The sequence below is a fragment of the Diachasmimorpha longicaudata genome, chromosome 12 (genome assembly GCF_034640455.1).
Source record: "Diachasmimorpha longicaudata isolate KC_UGA_2023 chromosome 12, iyDiaLong2, whole genome shotgun sequence".
NCBI lineage: Eukaryota > Metazoa > Arthropoda > Insecta > Hymenoptera > Braconidae > Diachasmimorpha > Diachasmimorpha longicaudata.
The window spans coordinates 7,020,033-7,038,892 of record NC_087236.1 but is presented as its reverse complement, the minus strand read 5'-3'; the positions used below and the strand labels follow the sequence as shown (position 1 = coordinate 7,038,892).

General features: G+C 32.9%; 1 protein-coding gene and 3 long non-coding RNA genes across 9 annotated transcripts; 1 reads left to right on the top strand and 3 right to left on the bottom strand.

The window, feature by feature from the left end:
* Positions 1 to 2,825: 2,825 nt before the first annotated feature.
* On the bottom strand, positions 2,826 to 9,779 carry LOC135167868 (uncharacterized). Of its 2 annotated transcripts, none has more exons than XR_010299935.1 (3): positions 8,310 to 9,779; positions 6,722 to 8,001; positions 2,826 to 6,686 (listed from the first exon to the last, which is right to left on the bottom strand). It is a non-coding gene; the product is annotated as an uncharacterized LOC135167868 (long non-coding RNA). The 2 variants fall into 2 exon arrangements; XR_010299934.1 differs by having other exon boundaries at positions 2,826 to 6,773; positions 7,090 to 8,001.
* A 563-nt stretch (positions 9,780 to 10,342) lies between these two features.
* On the top strand, positions 10,343 to 17,110 carry LOC135168027 (sorting and assembly machinery component 50 homolog). Of its 5 annotated transcripts, none has more exons than XM_064131850.1 (7): positions 10,343 to 10,587; positions 10,870 to 10,947; positions 11,071 to 11,570; positions 11,716 to 12,085; positions 12,165 to 12,459; positions 12,527 to 13,421; positions 14,219 to 14,542. In XM_064131850.1, exons 1-6 carry the CDS (start codon positions 10,567 to 10,569, stop codon positions 12,709 to 12,711), a joined length of 1,449 nt encoding a protein of 482 aa, XP_063987920.1. In that variant the 5' UTR covers positions 10,343 to 10,566; the 3' UTR covers positions 12,712 to 13,421; positions 14,219 to 14,542. The 5 variants fall into 5 exon arrangements, with proteins under 5 accessions (XP_063987920.1, XP_063987922.1, XP_063987921.1 ...); XM_064131851.1 differs by having other exon boundaries at positions 10,357 to 10,497; XM_064131852.1 differs by lacking the exon at positions 10,870 to 10,947 and having other exon boundaries at positions 10,344 to 10,587.
* LOC135168035 (uncharacterized) lies at positions 12,165 to 13,958 on the bottom strand. Its single transcript, XR_010299971.1, has 2 exons — positions 13,532 to 13,958; positions 12,165 to 13,470 (listed from the first exon to the last, which is right to left on the bottom strand). It is a non-coding gene; the product is annotated as an uncharacterized LOC135168035 (long non-coding RNA).
* LOC135168034 (uncharacterized) lies at positions 16,843 to 18,665 on the bottom strand. Its single transcript, XR_010299970.1, has 2 exons — positions 17,984 to 18,665; positions 16,843 to 17,566 (listed from the first exon to the last, which is right to left on the bottom strand). It is a non-coding gene; the product is annotated as an uncharacterized LOC135168034 (long non-coding RNA).
* Between the last annotated feature and the right edge of the window lie 195 nt (positions 18,666 to 18,860).

Below are 18,860 nucleotides of genomic sequence, written 5' to 3'. Positions count from 1 at the left end.
AGGGCAGCACTCCTCCTAATGATATTCTTATAAATAATTAAATATATATAAATATATTATTAACAAAAAACAAATCTCTAATCTCTAATTCATAAATAACAACTTCTAAATACAACAATTCTAATTATTAAACATAATAATATTCAACATATATCATTTCATAAACAATATCTTCTAATTCTAAATAACCCTCTTCAAATTCAAATCAATAATCCAAAATTTACTATTTAAATACAAATTCTAATTATTATTGCAATTTATTTTTATCAAACAATTCAAATAAAACATATTATTCAATCTCAATCAATTACTATATCAATTAATCAAAACCCAAAACCAACAACTCCTAATTTCATTAATATTATCAAATTTATAATTTATATCAAATAATAATTATTAAATAAGGAAATTTCTATTTATAAAAAATAACAACATTATTCAACTAAATCTATTTAATAAATAATATTGTATAGATTCAGCCCCCACATTACTTCTATTAATAACTATTGGAACGATAAAACTTAACAATTTTTTTTAATTAACTAAATTAAGCAACTTATTAATCAAAATAAACATATCAAATCAATTATATTGTCTTATATAAAAATCAAATAACATCACTTTCACTTAAAACATTACATTTTTCCATATTTTTACAAATAGATATAACTATTAAATATCATTTTTTTATTCTCAATTTATTAGATTAGAAATGTTCAATTCCATTTAATTCAAAAAATTTTTTTAAATTCAACTTTAAATTAAATCAATCCTATTCATATTCAATTTTAATATTTTAATTTAGTAAATTCAAAATTTTAATCTCATATAAATTTCATTTAATTCAAAAAACAAAGTATTTTTACATTTAACTTTAAATAATATATTAATATATTAATTTAATATTCCATTTTGTATATTAATTATAAGTATTTATTTCAATTTAATATTTTATATATAAGTGAAAAATTACCAATCGCATTACCATCAGTAGAATTATCGACGCATGAAACCAGTTACCCCTAAAGCTGTAATCACTATTTACCCATCGCCGACATACCGACTGACGACTGACATTACCTTCAGTCCACTTACCGACGCTTCCAGTCGGTTACCCATAAAACTCTTATCACTATTTTACCCACATCCGAGATACCGACTCTCCAATACTATTATTACCGACAACCTACTTATCGACACGTGTCGAACCACTCACCTGCCCTCTACCCAATTACCCATCTACTTCCAAATTTTCAATATTTACAACTTTAATAGCTAACAACCCCGCAACGCATTAAAATCAATTAAAAAACCCTATTTTTTACACGCCTTACTCAATATTCGTCTCACACCATTTAATATCCATTAAACCTATTTTTTTTATTTTTATTTCAACTATAATATATATTCTTATTTATTACAATATCATTACAAGTGCCCCCATTCCTTGCATTTTTTATTCTAAATTTTAATATATTTCATTTTTCTCTTTTTTTACTGAAAAATTTTCATATTTTTATAATATTCAATTTTTAATTCATTTTACACTAGAAATTTTCAAAATTTCACATATCAAACAACTATTTTTTTTTTCTTTCAAATCAATTTACAATTTATTAGTCAAGTCAGAAGCTTTACTAAAATCTTACATTTTATACAATTTTCAATTTGCAATTTAATCTTTAATCTTTGTTTATATATAGGTATAATTATTCAATTAGAGTTGAGTCTTACTGAAACTCTAATATAATGGTACCTGCACATGCTTTTGTTACAATTTTTTTTTTTTTATAATTATGCCTATTATAATTGGAGGTATGATAGGTATAACTATAAAAAAAAAGTATAACAAAAACATGACCAGTTACCATTCTATTGTACTCCCAGTAAGACTCAACTCTAATTCCATAATTATACCTATAGATAACTCAACATTAAACATTAAATTGCAAATTTATTTAAAAGGAAAACAAAATCTTCTTTGCCATCTAAAATTTATCATTTTTAATTATATTATAAATTTTCTAAATTTATACTTGAAAATTAACTTCAAATTTGCTATTACAAAAAAATTTACATTTTTTTTCTATTGAAAAAAAAAAAATCAAATTTATTATTAAATAATTCAATATTAGAAAATTTAACCCTAACCGGAAGTAATATAAATAAAAAGTTTAATATATGTTAATTTATTTATTCTAATTCTAAATAACGCTCTTCAAATTCAAATCAATAATCAAAAATTTACAATATAAATAGAAATTCTAATTATTCTTGCAATTTATTTTTAACAAACAATTCAAATAAAACATATTATTCAATCGAAATTTATTAATATATCAATAAATCAAGACCCAAAACGAACAACTCCTAATAATTATAATAATAATAATTAAACAATTATTATTAAATGAAGAAATTTCAATTTATAAAAAATAACTAAATTATTCAACTAAATCTATTTAATAAATAATATTGTATAGATTTAGCCCCCACATAACTTCTATTAATAACTATTTTATTCAAACAATAAAAGTTAATCAATTTATTTCTAAGAAAAATTAATATTGAATATGAATTATTTCAAATTAATAAAATAAACATAGAAAATCAATTATATTTTTTTATATAAATCAAAAAACATAACTTTCAATTATTTTTAATATAAATAATTATATCTTTTAACGTTATAAACATAACATTTTTTCATATTTTTACAAATAGATAAAACTATTAAATAGAATTTTTCTAATCTAAATTTATTACATTAAAAAATTTTCAATTCAATTTCATTCAAAAAACAAAGTATTTTTTAATTAAATTTTAAATAATAACTTAATATATTAATTTTATATTTCATTTTATATATTAATTATAAGTATTTATTTCAATTTTATATTTTATATATAAATTAAAAATTACCAATCGGATTACCATCAGTCCAATTATCGACGCGTGAAACCGGTTACCCCTAAAACTGTTATCACTCTTTACCCATCGCCGACATACCGACCGAAGACTAACATTACCTTCAGTCCAGTTACCGACGCTTCGAGTCGGTTACCCATAATACTCATATCACTATTTTACCCACATCCAACATACCGACCCTCCAATACTATTACCGACAACCTAGTTATCGACGTATGGAACATATCACCTGCCCTCTACCGAATTACCGATCTACTTCTAAATTTTCAATATTTACAAGTTTGACAGCTGACAACCCCGCAACGCATTAAAATCAATTCAAATACCCTATTTTTCACACACAGTGCTGAATATTCGTCGCACACCATTTAATATCCATTAAACCTATTTTTTTTATTTTTATTTCAACTATTTTCAATATGTTCAAAATTTTATAGCTAACACCCCCACAAAACATTAAAATCAATTTTAAAATTCCAATTTTTCATACGCCTTGCTGAATATTCATCTCACGCCATTTAATATAAATTAAAACTATTTTTAAAAATTTTATTTTAACCATTTTCAATATGTTACGAATTTAACACCTGATAACCCCACAAAACGTTAAAATCAATATAAAAACAACGGAATTTTTCATACGCGTCGCTAAATATTCGTCTCACGCCATTTAATATCCATTAAAACTATTTTAAGTATTTTTATTTTAACCATTTTCAATAAGTCGCAAATTTAACAGCTGACAACTCCACAAAACATTAAAATCAATTAAAAAAACGCAATTTTTCACACGCGTTACTAAATATTCGTCTCACGCCATTTAATATCCATTAAAGCTATTTTCAAAATTCTTATTTCAACCATTTTCAATATGTTGCAAATTTAACAGCTGACAGCCCCGCAAAACATTAAAATCAATAAAAAAAAAACGCAATTCTTCATACGCGTTGCTAAATATTCCACTCACACCATTTAATATCCATTAAAGCTATTTTCAAAAATTTTATTTTAACAATTTTCAATACTTACCTGTTTAACTGATAACAAACCCACAAAACATCAAAATCAATATAACAAAAACACTATTTTTCACACGCGTTGCTAAATATTCGTCTCACACCATTTAATATCCATTAAAGCTATTTTTAAAATTTTTATTTTAACTATTTTCAATACGCTAAAAATTTGACGGCTGATAACCCTGTCACGTCATTACACTTCGTCGACTATTTACCCATCGCCGAGATACCGACCGTCCAATACTCTTACCGACAGACTAGTTATCGACGTGTGGAACAAGTCACCCGCGCTCTAACCAATTACCAACATTGGTTCAAAATTTTCCATATGTTACCAATTTAACACCTGACAACCCCGCAAAACATTAAAATCATTTTAAAAAACTCAATTTTTCACACGCTTTGCTAAATATTCGTCTCACACCATGGAATATTCATTAAAGCTATTTTCAAAATTTTTATTTCACCCATTTTCAATACCTTCTGAATTTAACACCTGACAACCCGACAAAAAATTTTTATCAATTTTAAAAAGCCTATTTTTCACACGCCTTGCTAAGTATTCCTTCATTTAAACCCTCTTGTGACATTCTTACGACTTTATTCTGACTAACTGTTGCAAAACCTAGCTTCTAACTCTCTCTTCTCAATCTCTATCCATAAAAATATCCTCACCAGTCTAACCATATTATTGCAAAGGTAAGCAAATCTAGTCTGAAGGGTGACAAGTTTCGCAGGGCCACCAATTTCTTGACTGACACCATCTAGCGAAACCCTTACAACTTCATTATGACTAGGCTTTGCAAAACTTCGCTTCTAACTCTCTCTCTTCTCAATCTCTATTCATCAAAATATCCTAACCAGTCTAACAATATTATTGCAAAGGTAAACAAATCTAGTCTGAAGGGTGACAAGTTTCACAGGGCCACCAATTTCTTGACTGACACCATCTAGCGAAACCCTTACAACTTCATTATGACTAGGCTTTGCAAAACTTCGCTTCTAACTCTCTCTCTTCTCAATCTCTATTCATAAAAATATCCTAACCAGTCTAACAATATTATTGCAAAGGTAAACAAATCTAGTCTGAAGGGTGACAAGTTTCGCAGGGCCACCAATTTCTTGACTGACACCATCTAGCGAAACCCTTACAACTTCATTATGACTAGGCTTTGCAAAACTTCGCTTCTAACTCTCTCTCTCTTCTCAATCTCTATTCATAAAAATATCCTAACCAGTCTAACAATATTATTGCAAAGGTAAACAAATCTAGTCTGAAGGGTGACAAGTTTCGCAGGGCCACCAATTTCTTGACTGACACCATCTAGCGAAACCCTTACAACTTCATTATGACTAGGCTTTGCAAAACTTCGCTTCTAACTCTCTCTATTCATAAAAACATGCTCACGCCATTTAATATCAATTCAAAAAAATTACAAATTTATATTTATACCATTAACTGTACCTTACAACTTTCACAGCGATCAACCCCCGGGTTCATCACTAACATCCCCCACAAAAAAACCCAATTCTTTATCAGCCTTGTTAAATATTTCTCAGGCTCGATGAAATAGCAATGAAAAATACATTTTCAATTTATATTTCTCCCCATAACAGATGTTAAACATTTTTACTACCTTATCACTTTTACATTTAAATGCTCCTCCCCCCGAGGTTCTCTTTACGGTTATTCATCATTTGTGAGAAATCATTTACAATTCAAATTACTAAATTCCGAGTAACAACCCCCCCCCCTTGCAAATATACAACACCTGTCAAGCTAACCATCCGACGGGGCACACGTCCATCGACGCACACATTATTTTACTAATTATTCATTTCATCGTGAAAAAGCTTTCTTCAAATATTCATTTCTCATAATTTGCCGCTTCACCCAAACTAGCCGCCGCCGCATATACTAAGCCTCCGCATTCAATTCAATGCGTCGAGGCTTGTCCAAAAAATATTTTCCACCCCTATATAATACACGATGGCTCAATTGGTCAACACGATTCGTCGGAATCAGACACCTTTTCCTCGGTGTCCAACTCCGACGGAACAAAACCCCGGGGGCTCCGACAAGGAGGCCGTCGAATTCTGGACGGTCCCCCCGTCTTCATTCCCCTCCACCCTCAATTTACGCGCTTTTTACCGCCCAATATACAGGGCATATACAAAACGGGACTCCACGTCGCACTTCACCACGGCCAAGTACGACGGGTAAATCAGGGTACAGGTCGCACTCCGACGGCTATGACAATGCACGTCCGAGTCCGACGGATAAAGTGCGGGATCCGACGGCGGCCGCTGAGTTCTACAGCAACGCCCGTCTTCATTTCCCACCGCGCCCCCCCCCCCAAAAACACCCCTTCCTACAACCACCAGTATATAAGACAGCTGAGTCCAACAATCCATGACAAATTACAAAAATTCATTTTTCAACAAAGCTTTTTCACCATTTTATTTTTACTGACGACACAAAAAAATTATATAAAACCCAATTAAGAGCTAATTCTCTAATTAATTCAAAAACCCCAACTCTGGCTAGCTTCACTTTATTAATTAATTAATTTTCATTTCTCACAACTGATAAACGTACCTCTTATCCACTATAAGCTCATCATGAGCATCGTTAAACATTTGTGACAAATAATTAAAAATTTATCACAATTGCTTAACATTAAATAAAAATTCTTTAATTTTTGACTCACCGAGATATCAACTGCAAACTGCAAACTGCATACTGCAAACTGCATACTGCAAACTGCAACCTGTCGCCTGCTGTTGAATGCTGTCTCAGCATTCCTCCTTTTCCACAGCTCACTTCACATTAAAAAAAAAAAAACAAATTACAAAAATTGATTTTTCAACAAAGCTTTTTCACCATTTTATTTTTACTGACGACACAAAAAAATTATATAAAACCCAATTAAGAGCTAATTCTCTAATTAATTCAAAAACCCCGACTCTGGCTAGCTTCACTTTATTAATTAATTAATTTTAATTTCTCACAACTGATAAACGTACCTCTTATCCACTAGAAGCTCATCATGAGCATCGTTAAACATTTGTGACAAATAATTCAAAATTTATCACAATTGCTTAACATTAAATAAAAATTCTTTAATTTTTGACTCACCGAGATACCAACTGCAAACTGCAAACTGTCGCCTGCTGTTGAATGCTGTCTCAGCATTCCTCCTTTTCCACAGCTCACTTCACATTAAAAAAAAAAAATGAGCCGTCATGGGACGCCTGGCAGATGTGAAACATCGTGTGTGTACAAGTAATATGCATAAAAGATAATATTATTACAGGAATTAAATATAGCCTAATGAAAAAATGAAGTATTACGAGATTCTTACAGTAAATGGTAACTTTATTTAATAAACATTTATTTACATGATATAAAAATTCGATATTAGTATCAAGTTGCCACAATTTAAATATTTTCATCTGTGGCTTCAATAATAGTTATATTCGATTTTTCCTCTGCCGGTATTACTGTGACGATTGGTCGATGATAACTAAAGTACGTTACAAAAGTATTGGATGAAACACCATCAAGATATCTCACAAATACAGCATCTATTGTTGTTCCATATTTGGTAGTAGATTCTTTTGGATCGTTATTGATTTGCCATTGAAATTCTTTTTGAAGAAATGTCATTAATGGCATTGATTCAGCTCTTGCAAAATTTACACTGAAATATGCAGCTAGAAATAATGGTAGTTTATGTTTATTCGCTTTAAGAATTATTGAACCTGTTTGACTATAAGGAAATAACCTTTCATGTAAAAATGAAATGAGATGATCCATTTTGTTATTAGGTGAAATGTATATTACAATCATAATTAATTCACTTCCGTCTTGTAGTTTAACATGTGAAGAACACACATTTCCAATAGATGCAATAGTTTAAAATAGTCTGGTACTATTCGATTAATAAAGTCTGACACAACATTGATAGTATGCCTTGTGTTTAACTGATCAGGGTGACGTCTAGTTTCAATAATAATATTTTGTGATCCTTCTGATGATTGTTGGGAACTGAAATATTTAAAACAATATGATATTGAAATACACAAAAAAAAAAAATTTAAGTGTGGCTTCAATATACTCATGAACTCAAATCTTAGTTAATTATTGCAATATATGACTAAAGATTTGCAAGTATAAATTTTATTAATAAATTTTTCTATATTAATTCCTTCATGAATAATAAAAGAATCCTTAATTGAAGACAATATTAATATAATTTATATAAATTATTAATATGATTAATATGAATATAATTAATTAAATATAAAAATATAATAATTACATTTATGGAGACTTGAAAAATACGATCTACTTACTGATGACTTGGTAGTATACCATAGTGTAGTTTCACTTTCTTTGCACAAGGTTGATCACTTTGATCTTCTGAGTTATCACTGTCACACATATTTCATTGTCAAAAATTAAAATGAAAAATTAAATAAAACGCAGGTTATGTGTACCGTAGTAAACAACAACGTCGAACTGAGTGAGAAGCCACACCGTACACTCTACTACACAGAATATAGATAGGCATACCTTAGTATAGCCTGGCGAATGCTCGCCACGGCAAGTATCGCCAGGCCAACGATTCAGTTTAGGGGTGCGCCTATAGATGTTTCACATCAAAAAAAAAAAAAAACACTATCCCCACATCACTGCACTCATTTTTTTTTTCTACAAATGTCACACACCACTGGCTGCCCGCCCGTATCGGTAGCGATCGCCCCCCCCCCATCCCTTCACCACACTGCTCACTGAATATACCACCTTATTTATCACTACCCAATTAACCATTTAATTATGCCACAATTTAAATAAAATGCACACACTTTTTTAGGCCACTGTATTTACAACCCGACTCATTATTTTTTAAATTAAAATTTTAACCATTTTTAAACAAATTACACCTTTTCACCGACGCACCAACAACCACCAACGCGCACAACTCCCCCCCCCCCCAACCCTTTGCCACCCAAGTCTGTCCAGATGCTCCCCATTTCTCAACTGTCCATTTTGCATTTTATTATTTTAAAAAATGTCATTGAATGCACACACTTTCCTGGACCAATCCATTTACACACAATGTACCAGTCTTTTTTAGCAATATTTCACTATTTATTTAATAAATTAGGCGTCATCACCAAGCCGCCAACAAGCACGGACACGTACGGCTGCCCCGCCCTCACCGCACCATCCCTTCGTCACCCAGCTCTGTGGAGACGCTACCCATTTCTCAACTGTCCATTTAGCATTTTATTTTTTCAAAAAATTACACTCAATAAACACACTTTTCCGGGCCAATGCATTTACCCTCCATTTACCACTTTTTTTTAGCAATATTTCACCAATTATTTAACAGATTCGGCGTCATTACCAACACGAACACGTACGGCTGCCCCCCCTCGCCGCACCATCCCTTCGTCTCACAGCTCTGTGGAGACGCTACTCATTTTTCAGTCCATTTAGCATTTTATTATTTTACAAAATCCCACTCAATGCACAATGTACCAGTCTTTTTAGCAACAATTTGGCCAATTATTTAACAAATTAGGCCTCATCACCAACCCACCAACGAGCCACGCCCAAGCGTCCTCATGCACACTTCCCACAAATCCCTTCACTGTTCACTAATAAACTTTCAAAAACAATACTCACTATTTTAATTACACGCCCCGAAACTATTTCCCTCTAATTAAACACTTTAATAAACTAAATTCCGCATTTTATTAATAAAATTAGACGAAATACACGAGACGCCGCGAAAGGCACACACGTGCAGCCGCCATCTTAAGGCATACAGAAGTCACGTAGCGCGCAGCTCACCCATGCCTGTGGTCGCGCGCATACCCAGCAGTACTAGTTGCGCAAGGGAGCTGCGCATAAAACTCACTAGCGCTTTCCCCACCCTTCGCACGGCTAGGGACTTTTTCCTTGGCGGATCATTTCAAATTCCCTTACTCTTTTATTCCGTTCAATAAAGTCAATCAATAAATTTCATTTAATTAAAACGTCATGAGGAATAGGAAATTTTAGGAATATTAATTCTAAACAACAGATGAAAACCCAATAGTTAATTTATATCTTCCCATATGAAATAGTTTTATGCTAAGATATTCAATAATTTCAATTTTTAAGGCCAAATATACATTGAAACATTATCTTTTCGGCATTCTTATTAAATCGCCACTGCGAGCTCAGGAAGTGTAGTCTCAAACCGCTATTTCTCCGTCTACCGTGGCCTATCAACTGCTAGGATATTCTCACTAACTCACCGACTCGTCGAAAGTTAGCTAAATGTACCTTATACCCACTAAAGGTATGTACAAACACGAAATTTATTTGTGTACGAATAGCCTCACTACTACTAGATTTTGCCAGGGTAGAGAGAAGAGTGTGCCGATCATATTGACTCTCGTTTGTTCTGTTCCTATCATTTGGTTGGATAAATTAATAAATCAAAACAATAAAAAGTGATTAAAAAAGAGGAACAATATTTTCCTAATGGTTGGTGATTCGTGAACATTAAATCCTAATAATTTGCACCATTCAAATAAAATTGATCGTCCCTGAATCATGGGTACTGTTCATGCCAAGGTATATAACCTTTTAAGATTAACCTCTTTCGTTTAATTTCATTTCATCATTTTAATTCTCAAGCATTTACAATAACCTACTGGTTAATAATATTCCATACATTCAGAATTAAAATTACTGAAGTTATAAAAGAGTTATTTTCATTCGTGTGATCAGCTGTGATGTGGGTCAATAAAATTTATATATAAACCTATAAATAATCAATATAAACCCAGTATTCTACGGGAAAAAAAAATATTATTAATGTTCATCACATGCTTTTTTGTTTCCATTCTTTGTTAGGAGCCGAATGGATTGAAACACGATGGAGACTGGTCCTCAGCTCCCTTCTCATCAAATTCTTTCTATAAAAAAAAATGGGTAATTTATTATCTAGGAAAATTGTTTTTTTTTTTTCCATGTCAAAGAACATCATCCCCACGACTTCTTTGAAGACATTTTAATATTTTAGAAAAATAATAATTCATAATTAACTGTTTTCAGACTCCAGACGTTTCTCCTTCACCACAAACCTCTGAACAGTCCCACACAATAGACCTCCACCAACGGGCTCGAGTCGACAAAGTCCACATCGATGGGCTAAAACGGACCAAAGACGACATAGTTAAAGCACAAGTCAATCAACTCTTCAAAGCAAAGGACTTTTACGATGTAATCGAGAACGTCCAGCGAGTCAAGTCGAAATTGGAAACCCTAGGCTGTTTCAACAGCATCGGGGTATCAATCGACACAAGCAAAGGTCCTGATGCAACTCCCGAAGGGGTAGAAATCACCTTCAATGTCAAGGAGATGAAACGATTGAGTGGAGGCGTCAGCACAATGGTTGGAAATAATGAAGGATCACTCCTCATTCAGGCAAAAGCTCCGAATATTCTTGGCAGGGGTGAAAAACTGCAAATGGAATATTCTTATGGCACCAAAAGTACCAGTAATATTAATATCTCAGCTGTTAAGCCATTTGTAGATGATTGGCTGCATAAAATGTAAGAAAATTACCACATTTTATTCAATTTCCTTTTTTAATAACAAGAAAAATCACATTAACAAAACTCGATTGTTTTCTTTCATTTGAATCATTTCAAAATCTCCAAGTTTCTGCGTTAATGGAAGACTAATTATTTTATTCAGATTAACGGCCAATGTATATACAACAACAACAGACGTACCCTGGTCCGGATATAGAGAAAAAAACCACGGCCTCCTTCTCGATCTTGAGATAACTCCTGGCCTCTTAAAGCACAGTTTTCAGTATGAAGCCTCATACCGAGACATAATTGCTACCAAATCAGCCTCTTTTCATGTTCGTGAACAATGCGGACCGAGTCTAAAGTCAGCATTGAGACACATATGTTCGATTGATAAAAGGGATGACAAAGTCTTCCCCACCAGTGGATCACTGGTGCAGTTCACCACGGAATTAGCTGGATTAGGTGGAGATATTGGTTTCATGAAATATGGTTTTACACTCCAGACCAATTATACCCCATTCAATTTTGTTGTGAGTTCATAAGTCTCACATCTACTTAAATGAAAAACAATTTCCATCCTAATTTCAAAGAATATTGGAAATTTTTTAGAGCTTTCAGCTGGGTGCACAAGCTGGATTCCTTCGTGGAATCAGCAACGACATGCAGATTAACATAGCCGATCATTTTTTCCTCGGAGGTCCTATGAATGTTCGAGGATTTGCTATGAGAGGCTGTGGCCCCCGGAATGAGAGAAATGCCATAGGTGGCAACACATTCTGGGCCCTTGCTTTACATCTCTACACGCCACTGCCATTTAGACCGGGAAAGAATAGTTTTGGCGAGTTGTTTAGATTACACGGCTTCATTAATGGTGGCAATTTGGGAAATATTAAACTTCAAAAAGGTAAAAATTCTAAAAGGAATTCATCTATTAATATCAAAATTTTATATAATAATTTAATTATTCCTAGATGACGATTACTCGCAAAACATAAGACTCTTCACAGACAACGTGCGATGGTCAACAGGTGCAGGAATAGCTATGAGAATAGGAGGAATCGCTCGAATCGAATTGAACCTAGTCTACCCATTATCAATCACCCGACTTGACGTATTCCAGGAGTATCAATTCGGCATTGGGTTACAATACTTATGAATGAATTGCCCTCGCTACCAGATAGTACCTGTATATTTCATATATTTTATTCCGATGAGAAAAATAACAGGAACATGCAAAACACTACAGAATTTAACTCAGAACTCCATCGGTTTGTTATCATTACACTTTTAGAAGAATTATTTTCAATAAAAACTAAAAAAAAAAACATCAAATTTACAAATTGAGTGACCATTTGATTATTCTATCACTTCAGGTCAATCATTTCATATCACACCAAAAGAAGCCTCTTCCAGTGAAAAAAAAAAATTCCTTTAATTCATCTAAACTAAATTAAACATTTATCAAACAATTCCACTGCTCTCTATTCTGGAACTATTCAACCCTTAAACCAATGTCTTCAAGAGAATTCCAATAGATTTGAAATGGCGCCGTTTACTTACACCAAATGCTCGTCGAGCGCCACTTTACACAGTCACACAACGAAACCCGACCAACATTTGCGCACACCACATTCACTGAGTTGAAAATGGCCGCCTAAGACTTATCGTTATCGCTCGTGTAAAAAAAAATGTGCCTTTTTAAAATGGAATCAATCGAAATTAATGTCGACAGCAATTTAGGAAAAATCATTGAAAATAATTCATTTATCTCACAGTTCAATAGCAAAAAACGAAAAGATTTTGAGTGTTTCAGACCTTGGAACGACGCACAGTATCGTGATCACGTTGGTAGAGTTTGTCCTTGCTGTAAGTATGCTTTGTGCCCAGTCGTGCAATCAAATTACAAGTCATATGGCTGTGAATATTAAAAAACCCAGTATAATCCATAAATTGCATTAACGATCAACCAAAAATACCATTCAGTCCTCTAATTTCATTATTTAATGTATTTTCATCCCGTTCTCAACTAAAAATCCCCTAGTCTATAACCTGGTTATACGTTGAAATAATTCCACTTTCACTGTCATTAATTGTATTCCAACATTAAATCTTTGCGTCAGCCTCAAAGAGGTCATGATACGCCTCATTATCGCCAATACCCTCTCTTATCGATACGCGAAATATTTATTATTTTTTTTAACTGAAAAAATTGTGCACGGCAGTTGTCGGGCGGGGGGAAATATCTCACGAAAGACCAACATCTGGACTAATATTTAGAACTTGAAATGAGAGGATGATTCCTACATTTTTTGATTCTTTTTTTGTTTCAATTTATTAACTTTCAATAAGAATACGTATATATTGAGAGCAAGTGGACAGAGGAACTACTAGAAAATAACTTGATTTACGTACTGGAGAGGACTTTTAATAATTGGAACAATAATCATGAAAACATTGACTTTCTAATAACTATTCATGAGAATTATTGAAGCTTTTATCATTCAATATATCAACATGATAAATAGATTGCATCATTACTGCTGAGAATTATTTTAGCAATCATTAGCATAAATCTTTCAAATTTCTATTTAATTTTTATTCTTTAATGTCCAAAACTAATTAAGTTAAAAATTCCTTTAATTATAACCTCCTCTCAATTACAGTGACTCAGAGAAAAGGAACAGGTGGACTGTTAATGCACCCTAACGCCTGTTGATCCATTCCATGGAGATAACACCCAGACGATCACTTTCCCTAAATTTAGAATTTACAAACAAATATTTTGGCATTTCCACCCCAATCAGAGAAATGTGGACAGCGCAAAATATAAACACAATGGAGGAGACCCACCCATCTAGCTACAAAATGAGTCACTCGCTGAGTATGGATGATAACCGTGTGAATCCCACTCTCCATAAGAAGAACAACATAATACTTAGGAGTATGATTGGTATATTTGGTTCCCTAGGAAATATGGTCTCAAAAATTCCCAGCTTTATGTCTTCAATAAATAATCCCCTGTCAGTAACAGTTGTGTCCAATGAGGGTATCATCTCCCCGGAATACATCCTCAAAAACCTTACCAACAGTGGTGATCAAGACACATTACAGCCCCTACCATTTTTCAACGAAATTCAAGACAATTCTTCATATAATCCAAACTCCAATGTCGCTGAAATTTTCACTGAAAAAGTTCGGGGAAAACATTTTTTGGAGGTTAACGGTCTTGCCAACAGTTGGATTCAAGACCTACAGGGTGTTCAAGAGTCAATGAACTCTTTCAACGAGTCCAACGACCTGAACCTGGCAATTCAAGAGAGCCTCAAGATAAACACTCACAATAATTATGTAAAGGATACACCCTTACAAATAATTGATACCTTGCAAGACCAAAATTTACATATGAAACCGAAGGGCATTGAGAAAGAGCTGATCAGAATAGAGGAGGAGAAGAAATCAAAGTGCAAGATTGATGAGAACATACATAAGATTAAAGAAAGTCCTGGTGCCATGGTCTCGGCAGTAGACAACAGCCTGGATAGAATGGTCTGTGAAATACCTTCCAAGAGACCTCACCTCCATAAAACTCGACGGAAGCCAAATATAATAGCCAGAAGCAGGGGTAAAGCCAAGGGTAAATATCAATTGAGAAAGTCGGGAGTGAGCCAGTCAAAGCATAGAAAAGAGAGAACAAAGCAGAATCTTTATTCAAACATTCAAGATGATTTAAGTGCTTGGGAGGAGTGGGACGATGACTCTTTGGGGGAAAATTATGATCGCATACCAAGTGTTCATGAGAAACACAGAGATACGGATGTTGATGCTAATATACATCATATACCGGAGTATCCAATGTTTGTTGATACATTTGTCCTTGGGGAGTCGGGAAGGACCCTGAACGACAGGAAATTCAAGGCTCCTGATAGGGGAAAGTTGTCTTACAGAATGAGATTCCCACCCGACTGCAAGGAGAATATCTTGTCACCGATTACTCATGACTTCCGACAAAGATTGCTCTCAGAGAGCTCTATTGATTCTGAGGATAGTTGTTGCATTATCTTTCAGGATGAATCAGAGTATGAATCGGAGAACGGCAGCTGTGGTAGGGAGATGTATGAATTTGATGACAGCAGTGACGAGGAACAGGGGCTGGAGAAAGAAGAAGAAGAAGAAAATAGACCTGAGCAAAAGGTAAGATGCACCAGAATTATTATGAGTTTTCTCTATATTGAAAATTTACAAAAAATATCTTTCTATTAAATTCTAATTTATCGGAATAATAAATTATTTTATTATATTAAACAAGTAGTATAGGTTTCTCATGATAAATCATTATTGATTTATTTAATTTCATATTGCAATGAGGATTCCGGCCATTTCATCCCCAATTTGAGGGGTGACTCATGAATTTTCGGTATTTCCAGGTCCGTTTTAACCTTGAGCCAACGATTCACACGATGATACAATGGAACTACGCGTATCGTGCAGCACGTAGAGGTCCCTGGGAGCAAATGGCCAGAGATAGGGACCGTTTCCGAGGGAGGATAAATTGTATTGGACGTGTATTGGATCCTATTCTTACTGTTGAACATCGTGAATGCATTTGGCATGATCGTTTTTCCGTCAATGAATCAATAGAAAAATAGGGAAAATTATTTTCGATTAAAACAAAAATAAAATGAGTAAAAATTTGAAGAGTAAAAGTAAAGAGGGGGGAATGCTGTAACTAAGATCAATTTTTCATCATCATAGGAGAAGGATTTTAAAGACTACGTTTGTTATTATAATTTAAGGATATATTGTATTCGTTCAAGACACTCGGGTGCAATATGGTGAAGGATCATAAATTATAAATGATAAGCAATTTGTTTAATTTCATGAACCACAAATATTATATTCCAACAATCCAGAAAAAAACCGTTTAGCTGGTAATTCCTCGGTAGGGATCAGTATTGGAATTAAATTCAATAAGAAGCTGTTCATGGTGGTGATTCTCTTCGGATAGTTTGAATAACGACGCTTTCCAAATGTAAATATATACCAAATTCATGGTTACAGAGGAGTATTCATATTTAATATATACTTCATTTGAGGTAATTCGAAAAGACAGTTGTTTGCTTGTTTAATAACTTTGTTACCATGGTATTGACGAAAAAATGGTGGATTTGATCAATTTTCAAACCCAATTTTTGTTCTTGGAGAAGAAACAATTTTCTAATTCTGAGAATAAAACCAGGGGATCAATTCCGAGACAATTGTTAATATTTTTTTTTCAAAAAACTATTACAATTTTTCACTGCAATAAATGAATAATTGTTGGTATTGAATATTTAGCAGATTACGTTATAATTCTCTAGGAACTCAATTTCATCCAATGTTCAAATTATAAAAGAGTTCGCTTATTTGTTAATAATTATGTTAGAATAACTAAATTGCATTATGAAGTAGTACCTACACCATATTCACCAATCTGTATAAATACAAAAAATAAATAAGTGAATCATTCGCCTAGATAAGTGTAATTTAAAAAAAACAATATAAAATTGAAAAAGTAATTTATGCAGCTTTGTATATCCCATACTTTTTCATTAATCTTTAACAATCCTAAATTATCTTCATAAATGAATATTATTTTAAAATCACTGTCAAAATAGTTAAGTGACAAAAGATTGTGTAATTGCAATGACTTGTGCTAATAAATAAAAGTAATTATATTCACAACGAAATTTGAGCTGGGTTTTGATGAAAAAAAAATATATATATATTTTGTAGCTTATCCTGGTTTTCCCAATAACTTAGAAGAGTGCCACGAACGGTATAATTTAATTTTATAAGAGCAACTATGTCAAGGGTACCTTATATGATCAACTAAGTATATGACAAATGAAGGTGTACCACTACTTGGTGTTGTCTTTCTCTCCGGAATCGAGGGGGAGTCGGTGACGGGGGAGACAATGTTGATTATCTTGGTGACATCCTCTGCGAATCGGTCATTTACCTGAACTAATTGGCTGTACAATGACGAAAGAAAAGAATGAGAGGGAATTTCATTGGTTGTTAATTACTATAGATGGCTATTTGTTGCTCAATTGGTTGGCCGCTATTAAATAATAATATTAACAATAATGAAGCTTCAACTGAAGTTATTGAATCTTAAAATTGTAAATTCATTTGATCGATTTTAATCTACACTATGTTGAGTATTTTTATCGCATTATTTCGTATAAATTTCAAGGATTTTTGGAATTGGAAAAGTCAACAGTTTATAAAGAAATGTAGGAGAACTATCAATTTCAATTAAATTATTCCATAGAAATGCAGGTACAAAAATATATGCCAATAACTCTTTCAATAAATTGAAAAGAATGGACAGAAATGAAAAATAATATATTTAAAATTGTCACCCTCTAATTTGTTTGTTATTATACCTCATTATCGTTTCATCCACGTTCAACTGTTCAAATACGATAACTGAGATTTAATTGCTTGTATTTCCCTCTTTTCCAATATTGCAACACTTGTCATTATTATAAGTATTCAATGAAGAAATGCCGAGCGAGTATACCACCAACACAATTGTCAACAGGCCCACATAAATGTGAAACAATCGAATTCATCGGAGAGATGAAAGCACATAAAGGCTGTTAAGGTGGGCGAGACCAAGCCGATTAAACCGGAAGAGGATGGGCATGGCTTTAATTGCTTTGCCCCACACTATTACAAGTAAAACTACTGCTATGATGTTTTTTTTTTCATATTGTGGCATACGTACGTGGTAAAAGAACAGTTACGGCCCGGCGATTAGCACACTGACACGTCATAATAATGGAATAACAACAAAATTTATGTTATCCCAGATCCAGTTATTTTTAATGTAACAAAAAAATCGCTCAAAAAATTATCGATAGCGTTGCTCATGACTGGAATAATTTCGCGGTCAAGGCTAGCACGTGATAGGTTGTTAAATTGCGACAACTACCGTGGCTTTTTTTTTTTGTTTAACGCATGGTATATGGATTTACTTGGTTTGAGATTATAAGGATAGATTAAATAAGAAGTGGAAAGGAAGACCATTTTCACTGTGAATCATCAATTACTCAACGATATACGGATTTGCCTCTACTTTCTACTCCTCTACTGTCACTTCGAGAGAGACTGTAGATAGGCGAATGTATTGGATACGATGATTGTCGTGGTCTTTCACTCACGAATGCTTATTTGAAAAAATATTTTCTATTTATTTTGAGTTTACATTTCTAAAACAGAACAAAAGATTTCCATGGTTTTATCAACAAAAAATCTGGA